At 44.2% G+C, this 15,318-nt stretch overlaps 1 protein-coding gene across 2 annotated transcripts in view; it reads right to left on the bottom strand.

The window, feature by feature from the left end:
• The window catches only part of COBL (cordon-bleu WH2 repeat protein), a 957,553-nt gene extending 942,691 nt beyond the window's left edge, over nucleotides 1–14,862 (bottom strand). For both annotated transcript variants that reach the window (XM_077269351.1, XM_077269353.1), the window contains exons 1-2: nucleotides 14,675–14,862; nucleotides 11,601–11,750 (exon numbers count right to left, since the gene is read on the bottom strand). In XM_077269351.1, coding sequence (XP_077125466.1) covers nucleotides 11,601–11,683 — 83 coding nt within the window. In that variant the 5' untranslated portion in view covers nucleotides 11,684–11,750; nucleotides 14,675–14,862. The remainder of the gene's footprint in view (nucleotides 1–11,600; nucleotides 11,751–14,674) is intronic.
• Between the last annotated feature and the right edge of the window lie 456 nt (nucleotides 14,863–15,318).

The raw sequence follows: 15,318 nt of genomic DNA, 5'->3' as shown, positions 1-15,318 counted from the left end.
GAGGTTGAATATTTTTGTTAGGTGAGTGGTGACAGCAATGGAAATGGACTGGAGGAGATGTGACGGAATGGGGTGACTGGTGAAAGTAGTAGAGTGAGAAGATGCAAGGACCCTGATTACTTTTTTTTCTGTGACGGTTTCAAAATCAGAGAGTGAGCTAGATGCAGTGGGGAAGGGAGGACAGTGCTTGGAATGAGGACATTGGGACAAAATTTCTTGTCGGATATGGTCAATTTTTTCTTTGAAGTAATTAGCCAGTTTGGAGATCCATGGTTGGAGATTGCATTCTTGGATTGAGTAGGGAACAAAAAGTGTCAAAGAGACGTTTAGGGTTATTGGATAGTGAGGTGATGAGGGTGTTGAAATAGGTTTGTTTGGAGAGGTGAAGGGCAGTGTTGTATGTTTTAAGCATAAACTTATAGTGGATGAAATCTTCGGGTACATTGGATTTTTTCAACAAACGTTTGCACGTGTTTGCAGCGTGTGCCAGGGTCGTCGCCATCTGTGCAGAATTTAATAAGCACCAACTATCATTTTCTCTCTCGCTAATGGGAAAATCTGTGCTCACTGAAGAGAGATTTTTACCTGTGAATTGAAAATTATGATTGATCAGTCCAGGAGGAGAAATAAGCATATTTCTCTAATAAGATATATTACAAAGTTCCTTATTAGTCACGTACTATTGATTTATGAAAGAAACAAAATAATAAAACGACCGTTACTCTCTGAGGACCCAGTCAGTGCCAAAAAATGATGACAGCTACTGTATTTCAGACATGTTTTCAAGCCTTGATAGACCCCAGTTGAAGTCAGGGGGTGGAGAGATTTGGTATTTCTGATGGTAAGAATAGTGCTGCAGACTGCTATTATTACTGTCAGAAATCTTGGATCCCCTGACAGACTACCAAAAATGTCAGCATGACCGGTGTGAAACGAAAATAGATTTACTTTTTTTGCATTCTCAGGATGGCAGCCTCACAGAAATAAATGGGCTTCTCACTATAACCACAGTATTCAATGGGGCTGTTCAGTTGAATGATTTTTCTCTCATTCCAACCATCTGTGAGATAAAAAAACTGCAGCATGCATTACTTAGGTCCTATTTACGTACCAGAATTGTGCATGTAAATAACTGTCAGCTCCTGAACTTGTTTGATATAGTCAGAAGAGCCCACGGATCTGCATTCTGAGCCAGTCATGTCGGTTTTTTCATGTCAGTCGAGTTTTCATACGCTAGTCTGCAGCCAGCATTAAAGGGTTTGTCCACTGCTCTGACAACTCCTTCTCAATTGCTATTATCCACTTCTAAAATAACAACAGCCAATACTCACCTCCGGTTTCGGCACGTTCCAGCAATAACGGCACTGACTAGCGTGACGTTGTTATGTCATGTGAGCCCTGCAGCTAATTAGCAGTTGCACCACTTTCACTTTCTTTGGACAAAACTGACAACGGCATGAATGTCTGTTACGTCCGAAGAAAGTGAGAGCTATTGTATGTGACCACCTATTGGGTGCAGGGCACACATAATAAGTACCGGGAAAGCCAGTGCTATCATTGCAGGAATGGCAACGGCGGTGAGTATAGGCTGATGTTATTTTATAAGTGGAATATAGCAATTAAAAACGGGTTGTCCGAGTAGTTTGCAGCCTGTAATTTATTTGATATTAGTATTCGGTCCTAATCTTTAATGGGAGTACATAAACTCTAGACAGCTGACGTTGCCGGGTTGGTCCACTAAGAACATTTATCTCCTATCCATAGGATAGATGATAAAAGTGGGATCGATGGCGGTCTCATTGCTGAGGCCACTATTCATAACAAGAATGCTTTCTTGTCTGGAAAAAAAAAAGGCTTTCCAACATAACAACTACTGATCTAGAGGATGTAGCAATATAAATGGTGCAGAGACCAGTCTGGACTGGGCCTCCATCTCATAGCAGCTACATTGGGTTCCTCTCTGATATGTGCACTAATGCCACCATGCGTTCATACAAATATCTATATTGCTGAAAATCTTTGGCAATACATGGAAATCGTATTTGCTCATTTTACAGCTACACTTTTATCTGTTTTCAAACTTTGGTTTTGGGTCCTTTAGTAAGCTAAAATATTCTGAAAATGTTACCATACTTTGAGAAGCATGTAACTAATTATATCAATGTTGCAGAATGTCTAGCTCAGGCCTTTTAGGCCGGGGTCACACTAGACCGTAATACGGACGAGTGCCATGCGATAAAAAAAATCGCATAGCACTCAGCCCAATGTTAATCTATGGTCCAGCTCCCATCATCCGATATTTTCTCCACCGTATTTCGGATCCGAGGGAACTCGCAGCAGGCTGCGATTGTCAGCGTATCTCGGCCGAGACTCGCCAATGCAAGTCTATGGGTGCGCGAAAAAATCGGATTACACACGGACCATGCGTGTGCATTGCGAGAAATACGCAGCGGTGTTCTATAGAAAAGCCGGTAATTCAATTGCCGGCTTCTCATTTCTCCTGCCTAAACCCGACAGGATATGAGACATGGTTTACATACAGTAAACCATCTCATATCCCCCTTTTTTTGGCATATTCCACACTACTAATGTTAGTAGTGTGTATGTGCAAAATTTGGCCGCTGTAGCTGCTCAAATAAAGGGTTAAATGGCGGAAAAAATTGGCGTGGGCTCCCGCGCAATTTTCTCCGCCAGAGTAGTAAAGCCAGTGACTGAGGGCAGATATTAATAGCCAGGAGAGGGTCCATGGTTATTGGCCCCCCCGTGGCTACAAACATCTGCCCCCAGCCACCCCAGAAAAGGCACATCTGGAAGATGCGCCTATTCTGGCACTTGGCCACTCTCTTCCCACTCCCTGTAGCGGTGGGATATGGGGTAATGAAGGGTTAATGCCACCTTGCTATTGTAAGGTGACATTAAGCCAGATTAATAATGGAGAGGCGTCAATTCTGACTCCTATCCATTATTAATCCAATTGTCTGAAAGGGTTAAAAAAGACACACACATTATTAAAAATGATTTTAATGAAATAAACACACAGGTTGTTTTAGTATTTTATTGTTCTCTCAATCCATCAGAACACCCTCGCTTGGCAAAATAATTAACCCACAAGATACTTACCTTCCGATGATCTTTCACGTACAACGAGGTAATCCATCTGAAGGGGTTATTTATTTTACAGCCATGAGCTGTGCTAATGCACTCGCTCGTGGTTGTAATCCCCGGGTAATGAAAGGAAATCTGAGTGATCTGTACTTACATTGAGTTGCGGTGAGGCGCCCTCTGGTGGATGTTCTCATGAACTGGAGCCTTGGAAAAGTTCCCACGCTCGAGTTCATATGAGTTCATCCACCAGAGGGCGCATCACCGCAACTCAATGTAAGTACAGATCACTCAGATTTCCTTTCATTACCCGGGGATTACAGACACGAGCGAGTGCATTAGCGCAGCTCATGGCTGTAAAATAATTAACCCCTTCAGATGGATTACTTCGTGGGACGTGACAGTTCATCTGAAGGTATGTATCTTGTGAGTTTATTATTTTGCCAAGCGAGGGTGTTCTGATGGATTGAGAGAACAATAAAATACTAAAACAACCTGTGTGTTTATTTCATTAAAATCATTTTTAATAATGTGTGTCTTTTTTAACCCTTTCAGACAATTGGATTAATAATGGATAGGAGTCAGAATTGACGCCTCTCCATTATTAATCTGGCTTAATGTCACCTTACAATAGCAAGGTGGCATTAACCCTTCATTACCCCATATCCCACCGCTACAGGGAGTGGGAAGAGAGTGGCCAAGTGCCAGAATAGGCGCATCTTCCAGATGTGCCTTTTCTGGGGTGGCTGGGGGCAGATGTTTGTAGCCACGGGGGGGGCCAATAACCATGGACCCTCTCCTGGCTATTAATATCTGCCCTCAGTCACTGGCTTTACTACTCTGGCAGAGAAAATTGCGCGGGAGCCCACGCCAATTTTTTCCGCCATTTAACCCTTTATTTGAGCAGCTACAGCGGCCAAATTTTGCACATACACACTACTAACATTAGTAGTGTGGAATATGCAAAAAAAAAGGGATATGAGATGGTTTACTGTATGTAAACCATGTCTCATATCCTGTCGGGTTTGTGAAGGAGAAATGAGAAGCCGGCAATTGAATTACCGGCTTTTCACAGATATCGCGCTGAATGAAATATAAATACAGAATATATATATATTTGTGTCTCAATGACATATCTATATATATATATATATATATATATATACTGTATATATTTTTTAACGAACATTTGAGCCCATAAATCCATTAGATGTCGGTTTTGCAAGCCTGCGAGAAAATCTCGGCATACGGATGCCATACGGATGTCACACGGATGTCAAAGGGATCATTTGATGCGAGGAAATCGCATCCTCGCACTGCACACAGATCACTGTTTTGGAAACATTTGTGCGATTCTCGTCCGTGAAAAACGGACCGTTTTATTATACGTTAAGTGTGTCCCCGGCCTTACGTAGAGACTTTGACATATTGATTCTATATTTGGGAGGGCTAAGAACTCATGAACTGTGGGGAGCAGGTGCAACTTCTATATGAATGTAGTTCTCTATACAATGTCAGCTTTGTTTCCTAAAGAGCTTCAAGTTATTTCTGTGTCTCTCGGTCAATGTGCAATTCAAGCACTTGAAACAGTCTTAAAATTAAAAAAAAAAAAAAAAAAACCTATTGTGTTTAAAACAAATGTGCTAACAGTAAAAGACTGTACAGGAAACGTTTTGTAGAACCCATAAAATAGTAGGAATGACCGTTCAAAAACAGTGCAGATACTAATGTTCTTTTAGGCTAAATTCACGCAGCATTCAGTCAAATGTATGCAACTGTATTCATACAGAGGTGCAGTTTTTTGCCACTAAGAAAATATGTAATGCAAGGTATCGTTGCATTAAAATGAGCAGCCGACTTTTAAATACAACACTGAACTCTCAATGCAAATGAATGCACAGTTTTCTGTATGGGGAGAGGGAAGTAAGCCACTGCCAGACAACTGTGAAGTATATCGTGGCACAGCTGTGTCGGTGCTCAAGATAGGTTGCCCACACCAGTAAACATATAGAAAGTAAATAACTTGGCACTCAACTTGTGTATAGTGATGATTTTAGAAATTAAATATTTATTACTTGGATAGCAGTCCAGCATAAACGTTTCGGTCAAAATAATGAGACCTTCCTCAGTAGACCGACTGCTTGTCTGATGTAACGGATAAAGTCTAGGTCCTATGTATTGGAATGGAATGGACCTCTAGAAAAAGGCGATTTCCCAGGTAAGTAGGGTGTGAACGTATAGTTCTCCAATATTGTGGTAAGAATGGAAGCTAAGGTAGCCACAATAGGTAATTGCACCGTAGTATTAAAGAATGGGATAATCTCCAATGTGTTAGCCTGTAGCAGTGTGTTCCTCACCGTAACAGATATACGTGTTGTATATATTGGCAGATGGTTGTTAGTGCAATGGCACAGAATCTACTTAAGGTCTCCTTGTGAGTCCCGTCAAAATAGGTGCCACTGTGGCCCCGGCTCCAGTATGTTATGGGTAGATGGCGTGCATCAACGCGGTGTCCACCGCTGGTTGGGTCACCGCGTTGATGCACGCCATCCAGGGCCGGACTGGCTATCGGGCAGTTCTGGCAAATGCCAGAAGGGCCGGTGGCAGTAGTGGGCCGCTCGAGTGTGCCGCTGTCGGCGCACTCCCCCCGCTGTTGGCACACTCCCCGCCCTGCACTCAACTATACCGGCGTCGTAGACGCCGTGACAGTTGAATGCAATGATGGAGGAGAGAGCATTTGCTGACGCTCCTTCTCCCATCATTCCCCGCTCTGCCTCTGACACTACAGATCCGCAATGACATCATATCATCGCGCACCTGCTGTGTGGCCGGGCAGACTGCAGCTGCTGAGACCAGAGCCAGGAGCATCGTGGGGCAAGAGGGAAGGTGAGTAGAGTGTTTTTAATATATATATATATATATATATATATATATATATATATATATATATATATATATATATATGTATATATACTATATAAATTCAAGAGAGCATACTGCCCCAAAGCAGGAAATACACAGCATAATCAATTTGTTATGCAAAAGTATAGATTTATTAACATAGTACAAAACAAAGGTAACACTGGTATTTTGAGGGTGAGGTGTATGACTCATAAGTACACCAGCATAGGAATATGCACATCAAATCATGTGACAAGGGTAGAATGATAGAACCGCAGTTAATGTGTGTAATACTGCAGCTACTAAGTATAATACCACTCAGAGACGGGCAAAAAAGTGCAAATTGGGGATGTATAACTATGGGTAGAAAAAGGGGAGCAAGAGAAGTCTATTTTTAATGGCACAATGGCCAGTCCACAAAACCGGAGGAAAAGCCCCAATAACCAACTACCCACCCCCTATTGCAATATGCCCGGAAGAGAAAGTATGGCTAAGCCATAACCCATAAGCAAAGCTTACCCATTAGTGCAAAATTCCATGCAAGGTGTCCACAAAAATGAAGCCCCGACGCACGTTTCGCGTTGATCGCTTCCTCGGGAGGCTATATATATATCAATGAGTGATAACTGGATTGTTGGGCTATTGGGGGGCTGCATTACATTCTATGGGGCTGTGCTGCATTACATTCTATGGGGCTGTGCTGCATTACATTCTATGGGGCTGTGCTGCATTACATTCAATGGGGCTGTGCTGCATTACATTCAATGGGGCTGTGCTGCATTACATTCTATGGGGCTGTGCTGCATTACATTCTATGGGGGCTGTGCTGCATTACATTCAATGGGGCTGTGCTGCATTACATTCTATGGGGGCTGTGCTGCATTACATTCTATGGGGCTGTGCTGCATTACATTCTAGGGGGGCTGGCTGTATTACATTCTAGGGGGGCTGGCTGTATTACATTCTATGGGGGCTGGCTGTATTACATTCTATGGGGGCTGGCTGTATTACATTCTATGGGGGCTGGCTGTATTACATTCTATGGGGGCTGGCTGTATTACATTCTATGGGGGCTGGCTGTATTACATTCTATGGGGGCTGGCTGTATTACATTCTATGGGGGCTGGCTGTATTACATTCTATGGGGGCTGTGCTGCATTACATTCAATGGGGCTGTGCTGCATTACATTCTATGGGGCTGTGCTGCATTACATTCTATGGGGGCTGTGCTGCATTACATTCTATGGGGGCTGTGCTGCATTACATTCAATGGGGCTGTGCTGCATTACATTCTATGGGGGCTGTGCTGCATTACATTCTATGGGGGCTGTGCTGCATTACATTCTAGGGGGGCTGGCTGTATTACATTCTATGGGGGCTGTGCTGCATTACATTCTAGGGGGGCTGGCTGTATTACATTCTATGGGGGCTGGCTGTATTACATTCTATGGGGCTGGCTGCATTACTTTCTATGGGGGCTGGCTGCATTACATTCTATGGGGGCTGTGCTGTATTACATTCTATGGGGGCTGAGCTGTAATGCTGGATACAGCTGTGATTATATGTCATATAGTCGTGTTACACTCCCCTCACTTCTTGTAACCTACAAGTGTACAAAGATATTATACAGTCACCATGCGACAAGTGGGCCTGTGTAACTTCAAATGCCAGGGCTGAATTTTAGTCCCAGTCCGGCCCTGTCTACCCATAACATACTGGAGCCGGGGCCACATTGGCACCTATTTTGACGGGACTCACAAGGAGACCTTAAGTAATAGATTCTGTGCCATTGCACTAACAACCATCTGCCAATATATACAACACGTATATCTGTTATGGTGAGGAACACACTGCTACAGGCTAACACATTGGAGATTATCCCATTCTTTAATACTACGGTGCAATTACCTATTGTGGCTACCTTAGCTTCCATTCTTACCACAATATTGGAGAACTATACGTTCACACCCTACTTACCTGGGAAATCGCCTTTTTCTAGAGGTCCATTCCATTCCAATACATAGGACCTAGACTTTATCCATTACATCAGACAAGCAGTCGGTCTACTGAGGAAGGTCTCATTATTTTGACCGAAACGTTTATGCTGGACTGCTATCCAAGTAATAAATATTTAATTTCTAAAATCATCACTATACACAAGTTGAGTGCCAAGTTATTTACTGCCAGACAACTTTGATAGCAGATTACCGGTATCTCCATTGAGAATGAAAGGATCAAGCATGTTGAAGTTTTCACAAAAATGGAGAGTTGAGCCAGTCTAATGTGTTTGGGCACCTTAAATGCCAGCCCTATCCATCAACACACTTATAGTAAGATCACAATATTCAGAAGTAAGTGGATTTTTTTTATTTACACTCCTCAACACTGAAATTGCAATACCAAGAAGGAAAAGTCATGGAGGAATGAAAATCACAGGATTATTAGATATGTTAATGACATGCAAATGATGAAAAAACAGGGAAAACATTTTCAAACTATCTTAATTTATTCAGTTTTGAGCCACGTGCAGAAATACACACACTTAACACGCCTTGGCCTTGGCTGCTATCAGTGAGGGTACTAATTGTTGCCCGTGGAATATTCTGCCACATTGAATGCACCTGGGCAAGCAAATGATCATGTTCCAATGTTGGTAGCTTCCTGAAATTGTTGACCTATCAGCTCCCAGATGTGCTTGATGGGAAATAAGTCTGAGACACTGCGGGCCGTAGTAGAACATTTAGGCTACGTAGGCTGCTCTCAGTAGCACGAGTAACATCGTCTGGGGTTGTTTTTTTTTTTTTAAAAATAGCTCTTTGGACACTTTGGAGAAATGGCTATACCCAGTCAATGTAGTGCAGAGCTGTTAACGTGCCTGGTGTTAAAACTATGCCACCTCAGACCATAATCCCAGGAGTAGGACCTGTGTGACGCTCCTTTGAAAAGGCATTAAAATGATTTGGTTGTCAAAATTGTGTGGCCATTTCTGCAGTGCTCCAGAAGCTGTTTTCCAACAAGACAAAGCCAGAACCGCATGTTGCTGATGTTTCTGTGAGCAGACTGAGAGGTCCAAACATGCTATCATGGATTACAACATCTCCGAACTCCAGCAATTGCAAAGGGAGCTGCCAGCAGCGGCCCTTGATGATCTGCAAACCCAAGTTCATTTAGCATGGCAGAACTCAGACAACCATTAATAATCTAATTTATAGCATGTCAAACAGTTAAAGTGCATGTATTTCTGAGCTCATACTTAATACTCAAAATTTTGATTTAATTTTTTTTCACTTGCATACCATCCACCCATTCATGACATATGACGTATATTTAAGTCATACATGGAGACCCAGACTTTCAAGTGGGCCCACACGCCAAACCTTCATCATTACTGATAGATGATAGCTAATCTTCCCGCCTTAGAACACATCGCTTACATCCCGAGTGAGCGCTGCTGCTCTCTATCTTCTTCTGGATGTGCAGCGCCCCCACTGCCGCAGGGCCGAGGGGTACCCGGTACCGGGTCTCTGAGTCTCTGCTCTGGGGTTGTCACGGTGGCTAGACCCGGTCCGTGACCCTGCTGAGGGGCGCCCAATGAAAGGTGTGGATGGTGGTGGTAGTGCGGTGCAGTGCTGGTCACAGTAAATAACGAGGACACCAGGTTGCAGTCTCTTTACCTCTTTACTGAAGGCTTCAGGATCCTCAGTCCGGAATACGGTTAACCAGGCTGCGCAAGTCCGGCCGGTCCGATGGCACCTACAGAGTTCCCTTTGCAGGTGGAAATCTGTGCCTACCTTCTAGCGCTTGTGTGTTGCGGTCCTCCCCTGCTGTGCTTACGGGATAGTCCCCACAACTGTTGTGTCTGTTTCTCGTGTTCCCTCACAACTCGATTCTGATGTTCTTCTTCGTCCCCCAGATGATATGGCTAGGACGCACCCGTATGATGGGTAGGCTCGGAGCTCTTCCTGGACCCTAGTGACACCCTTCTCCTGTTGTTGCCCCCTATGTCTTCGCAGGTGATTTGCGTGAGACAGCCCGCCTATATCTGACTGTCCTGCCGTAGGTTTGAAGTATTGCTTGGAGCCTAGTACTTCCTCGGCGTTCCGGCCACCGGCTATGCGCCTCAGTAGGATGTTGCCTCGTCTTACAGCACGACTCCTACTGGTATTTCTCCTTGTTGCGTTGATCTCGTTTCTCACTCAGCACAATATACCTCGCTTCTCGTCCTTTCTTAGGGCACCGCCACTATCTAGTGCAGGCGCGGTCCCGTAACGTTCTCTCAGTTCGCTAGGCCTCTGTCAGGATCCCACCCCTGACAGGGACCCCCCTGAGTCTCTCCCCACAACACCCTCTGCCACAGGGTGCTGCCTGTTCGATTCCCAGTCAGCTTCTCTCTAACTTCCTGCCTAACCCCCAGTTTTACCAGATTGTGAGGAGTGGCCTAATACATAGCACCCTTAGCTCCCCCTGGAGGCCAGACTGTGAAGTGTATTGGTGTCTGTGATACCTGGTCAGGTGAACTCCTTCAGTGCCATCAGACGTACCATAGCCCCCCTTAGCGGCGGGGCATCAGTACTGCAACGACCAGGACTCTGGGGCGCTGCAGATGTATGTGATATCTCTGAAGGCGGTTAGAGAGAAATGGCCTCTGATTGGCAACAGTGTTTGCGTGTTATCATACTGATGCGTGATTGCCAGGAGACACAGTGCCGACACCACTGGAACGGTGACGGCATGGGAGGTTAGTAGAAGTGTTATTTGTAAACGTGGATTGAGAAGAGTTTGTCCCAAGTAGTGTACAACCCCTTTAAAGGGAACCTGTCACCTGAATTTGGCGGGACCAGTTTTGGGCAAGGCAATATTGCCTTGCGCTGGCGTGTACTCCGGAGGACAGAGAATGAACTTCAATCCAATATTGCGGCCAGCATGCAACCAGCGGGTAAGGAAAGGGTGAATCAAACACCCGAAAACCCTGCCCATATGACCCAAAACCGGTCCCGCCAAATTCAGGTGACAGGTTCCCTTTAAGGAATCTGTTAACACATATCTGAACAACAATCATTTCCCACCTTCAGTTATGACATTGATTAGGAGAGATAGAATTACCACTGTGGCCACAAAATAGATCCCAGCACCTATTATGCTAATATAATGTTTATCACATTGACCATATATTAAACAGCTTCATTGGCAAATATAAACTCAAATGTAAGGCCCCATGTACATGACTTTATTGCAGGCTCATATCACACAGATCCTAAACACATCAGGAATGCATTTCAATGGTGTCATAAATGTACAATATATAAAAACACTAAACAGCATTTTTTGTAAGGTTCATGTAAAGACAATCCACTAAGTACCGCATATTGGACACAGTGTTATTGAGAACCAATTGATACATGATTGTTGCCTCATCTACATTACAAGACACATTTAAATTTTCTCTTAAATAATAAACTCAAATGAGACTTATCTAGCTGTCAGACACAATGCAGCGTTATACACCTGTTTATAGCACCAGTGATACAGGGCATCACGTCTATTTCTTTGCTATCCCAGCCAGGTATGAATGCTGTGAGAGCAGATGTGCTACTTACCCAACTGGCTGCTTTTGTGACATTTCCATGATGATATCTTGGAAAATATCTTTATAAAATCCTTTTTTCAAATCGAGGAGCATACAATCACCATAGTATTCCTTCCCAGCGACTGTGGCTTGTTACCTGAAATTATGGGACATCCCTGAGCTGAAACAGAAAAGTATACAGAAAGCTGTGAGGCTTTTTATTCTGATGAGTGTTTCATCTTCCTACATCTGTAAGACAAAGGCACATTCAGTTATATAATGTTTGCACAAGTTAAAATAGTCAATTTGGCATGCTTCATTACCTCCTCTCTAAACTCAGAACGCCATGGCCGGTTATTCTGAATAAGAGGATCACACGCCTTACTTAAAATACAGATACACATGCGGAGAATTCTGTGCAGCACAGCAGCATGTGATATCTGCCCCAGGAAAATAGATAAAGCTAGACATTCGTGAGAAAAACCATCACCCAGTAGGATTACCTAGTACGCTGCAAGATGCAAACATTATGAAATACCCCGTTGAGGCATTGGGATTTTTATAGGGGATCTATCAATTAGATGGAGTGGGGAAAGTCTCTGACTCTCCGGAGAATCACATTACATGGACGGTATCATTTAATGTTAATTTCCCCTGTGTTTAGTCTGCAGGGCAATTAAACACTTTCCCCACAGATTACAGATGATCTCTGGGAGTCACACCATGTGATCAGGGTATTTTTGACAAACACGTAAAGGGAACCTGTCAATGGGATTTACCCATATAATATTATTAGGAGAGCTTTAACAGGCTCCTAATAATGTTTTTTAAAGATCCCTTCATTACAACTGTTACTGCAGTAAAAATAATGTTTAATCTTTGTGACAAGTCTAGGGGCGCCATCACTCATCTCTGCTGATAGCACACCCACAGGGGCACAATTGACAAATGTGCAGGAAGGAGAAGTCTGGAGAGCATTTGTCGTAATTTACGCCACTCCAGTAATGAGCAGGTCAGCGGTGCTCAGCTCAGAACTCTCAACTAATATCCACCAAATTTTTAAAAAGTCAGGGGACTGGGATAAGAATGCTACAAGCACAACATTTTTGCAACATTTCAAATATTTTTACACCAGAATTCTGGCTAAGGGAGCAGTCAGATGGGCATATAAATCAGACAAGGTCGGAACGCAGTGCACGGAGTGGCCGTCGGCTCTCCCGACCCAAATGTGACAGCTGTATAATAATATATGAAGCTTTCACACTCCGGTCAGGAGAGCCGCCAGCCTGTCCACTGCGTTCCGATCTCGGGCCAATTTGCACGTCCCTCTGACAGAGTCCTAAGACTGTTAGTTAAATCAGGGCCCAAGTGTTTTCCTGTTGCTTTTTGCTGCATTTTTTATTGCTGTCAAATGTTAGTTTTAGGTCAGTAAGGAAATAAAACGCACTAACTCAAATGACTGTGTTTTTGCAGTGTTTTCTTGTTAGTGCATTTTTTCCAGGCATTTAATTTTTCACAAATGTTTATATGATGACAGAAAAACAACAAACATAAAAACCCTAAAAAAAACACTTGAAAGTTAGGGCATGTGTACAATGGAACCCACATGAAAAAGAGGTAAAAAAAATATGCAGATCAATGTAAAAACAACTTGCTGTGCATATGTCCTGTCTTTTGTCATTTCTCTTATCCGAATGCAGCATTGCGGTAAAAAGCGCTGGGATGTCTATTCTTTGTGCGGCTTACACTTGGAAGCTGCTTGCCATTTAATGTTTAAATTCTAGAAAAAAACAACCATAGAAGCAGAGCCACCGCAAAAGTGGTGGAAATCACACCATAGACAATTAAGGAAAATTACTGCTGGGTTTAGTTGAAGCATCATCAGCTTGGAAAACTTGGTGAATACTTGGAGTCTAGAAGACACTGTGTGCTGATACCCTTACAGTGTACAGTATTTAACACCAAAAAACACTGAGTGTAAAGGGACCCTAAGGGTATGTGCACACAACCCAACATCTTTTTCTGATGCGCAAACCCACTCATTTTTTCAAGAGGGAGACATTTCAGGAAACAGTATTTTTCCCCTTTTTTAGCGTCTGTTTTTAACTTCATTCAATGTTGAGGAAACCTCTATCATTTTTTCAATCAAAAGCGCTGGCAATATGCTCAAAAAGATACGCGGGCGTCTTTAGAGCAGACGCCCTAAGAGGTCTATTACTTCTATTACTGGTGAAGAAGAGATGAAGAAAAGAAAAAAGTGTTTAAAATAGGAGATGAGCAGTTGCCCACAACAACCAACCACAGCGCTGCTTTCATTTCTAATGTACTTTAGGAATATGAAAGCTGACATCTGATTGGTGGCTATGATGAACGGCTCCATTTTCCTGAGAGGCTTGTGGTGGATGCCTATGGGCCCCTAATGTTGGGCACAGAAATGCTCCATTCACTTAGAATGCTTTACAGCATTTGGTACATGGACTCCAATTCCTTGGAAACGTGGGTCACAGTGTGGAGGTGGTCCCTAAGATTCAGGAGGTCTTAGTGTGAGAACCTGAGAGGGCAGCAGTGGTGCACAAGTATGGCACCAAGAATTCTTGACAGGACCATATACTAAGAACTTTCAGGCCGGAAGCCATCAGTATGAGGTGCACAGCACCAGTCTTTGCTTTTCATTCTTTATTGTATCTGTAGCAAATATAACATAAATAATAAATATGTCACTGACAGAATGACACGTAAAGATGCCCGCCACCGATAACACTGGGGGCTGGGCATGAAAAATAAAGGAAAATTGAAAATGTGCCCACAAAAACGCCATGGGGACCTGAGGACCATCTGTGATGTGGCACAAGGTGCTACTGATACCTGGCATTGCTCACAGCACTGGAAACTTCCCTCAGTCACACTGGCAGAGGTGGTGCCAGTCACAGAGCTGCCCCATGTCTGCACTGACCACCAGGTGCCCTGAGAACCTGCACAGGACCCGGCCAGGACCTGCCCCCAGCAACCTGCACAGACAACACAAGCACATGGTAACAGGACACCCAGCACACACACGGCCGGGCAACAGGTGTCCCTGCCAAGCCTCAGGGGTGAGGAGCTTACCTGGCAGCAGCCGGACACGGAGTGCGAGAAGGAGCTGCTGGAAGCCCGTCAGCTGTCAGTCAGGGGCACCGGCTCGGGTGTTATTAGCAGCACTCCTCGTACTGTTGTCTCCCTGTAATCTCCGGAGACTGGATCCCTTCCCCCGCCCCTTGGCAGCAGCTGCCAGCCCTGTGGAAGAGCAGCTTACTTTCCCAAGCCCTCCCCTCCAGGCTGCACCGTGTGAGTGTGACTCCTGCAGGGGAGGGGGGCATGGTATGGGGGGCGATAGCACACGGGGACCACGCTGAGAAGCCCCCCGTGTCCCTGCGCTGGAACGAGTCCCACTAGCTGCCTGCTGGATCAGTATCGCAAGGACTGGAAACTAAAGCCGCCGTCAGCGTTACAGGTTCCCAGAATTGCCACATTGCAGTTTGGCATCAAGGTGTTGTGTCTGGTGGCTCCCAGGATGGCGAGCGGTGCATCAAGAGCTCCTGCCCTCTTATACCAATTCTGGAAATCATTTCTCAGAGAGTCTGCAATTTCCTTTTTGTAATTCTAATAAGGCCTCATTCACACGGCAGTGTTTAAAGACGTATAGGAAAAAATGATACCATGTCATCAGTGTGTCATCCGTGTGTCCACTTTTACCATCAGTGTGTCATCCG

This window comes from Ranitomeya variabilis, chromosome 6 (genome assembly GCF_051348905.1).
Source record: "Ranitomeya variabilis isolate aRanVar5 chromosome 6, aRanVar5.hap1, whole genome shotgun sequence".
NCBI classification, from domain to species: domain Eukaryota; kingdom Metazoa; phylum Chordata; class Amphibia; order Anura; family Dendrobatidae; genus Ranitomeya; species Ranitomeya variabilis.
This window is presented reverse-complemented; position numbering and strand designations above follow the sequence as displayed.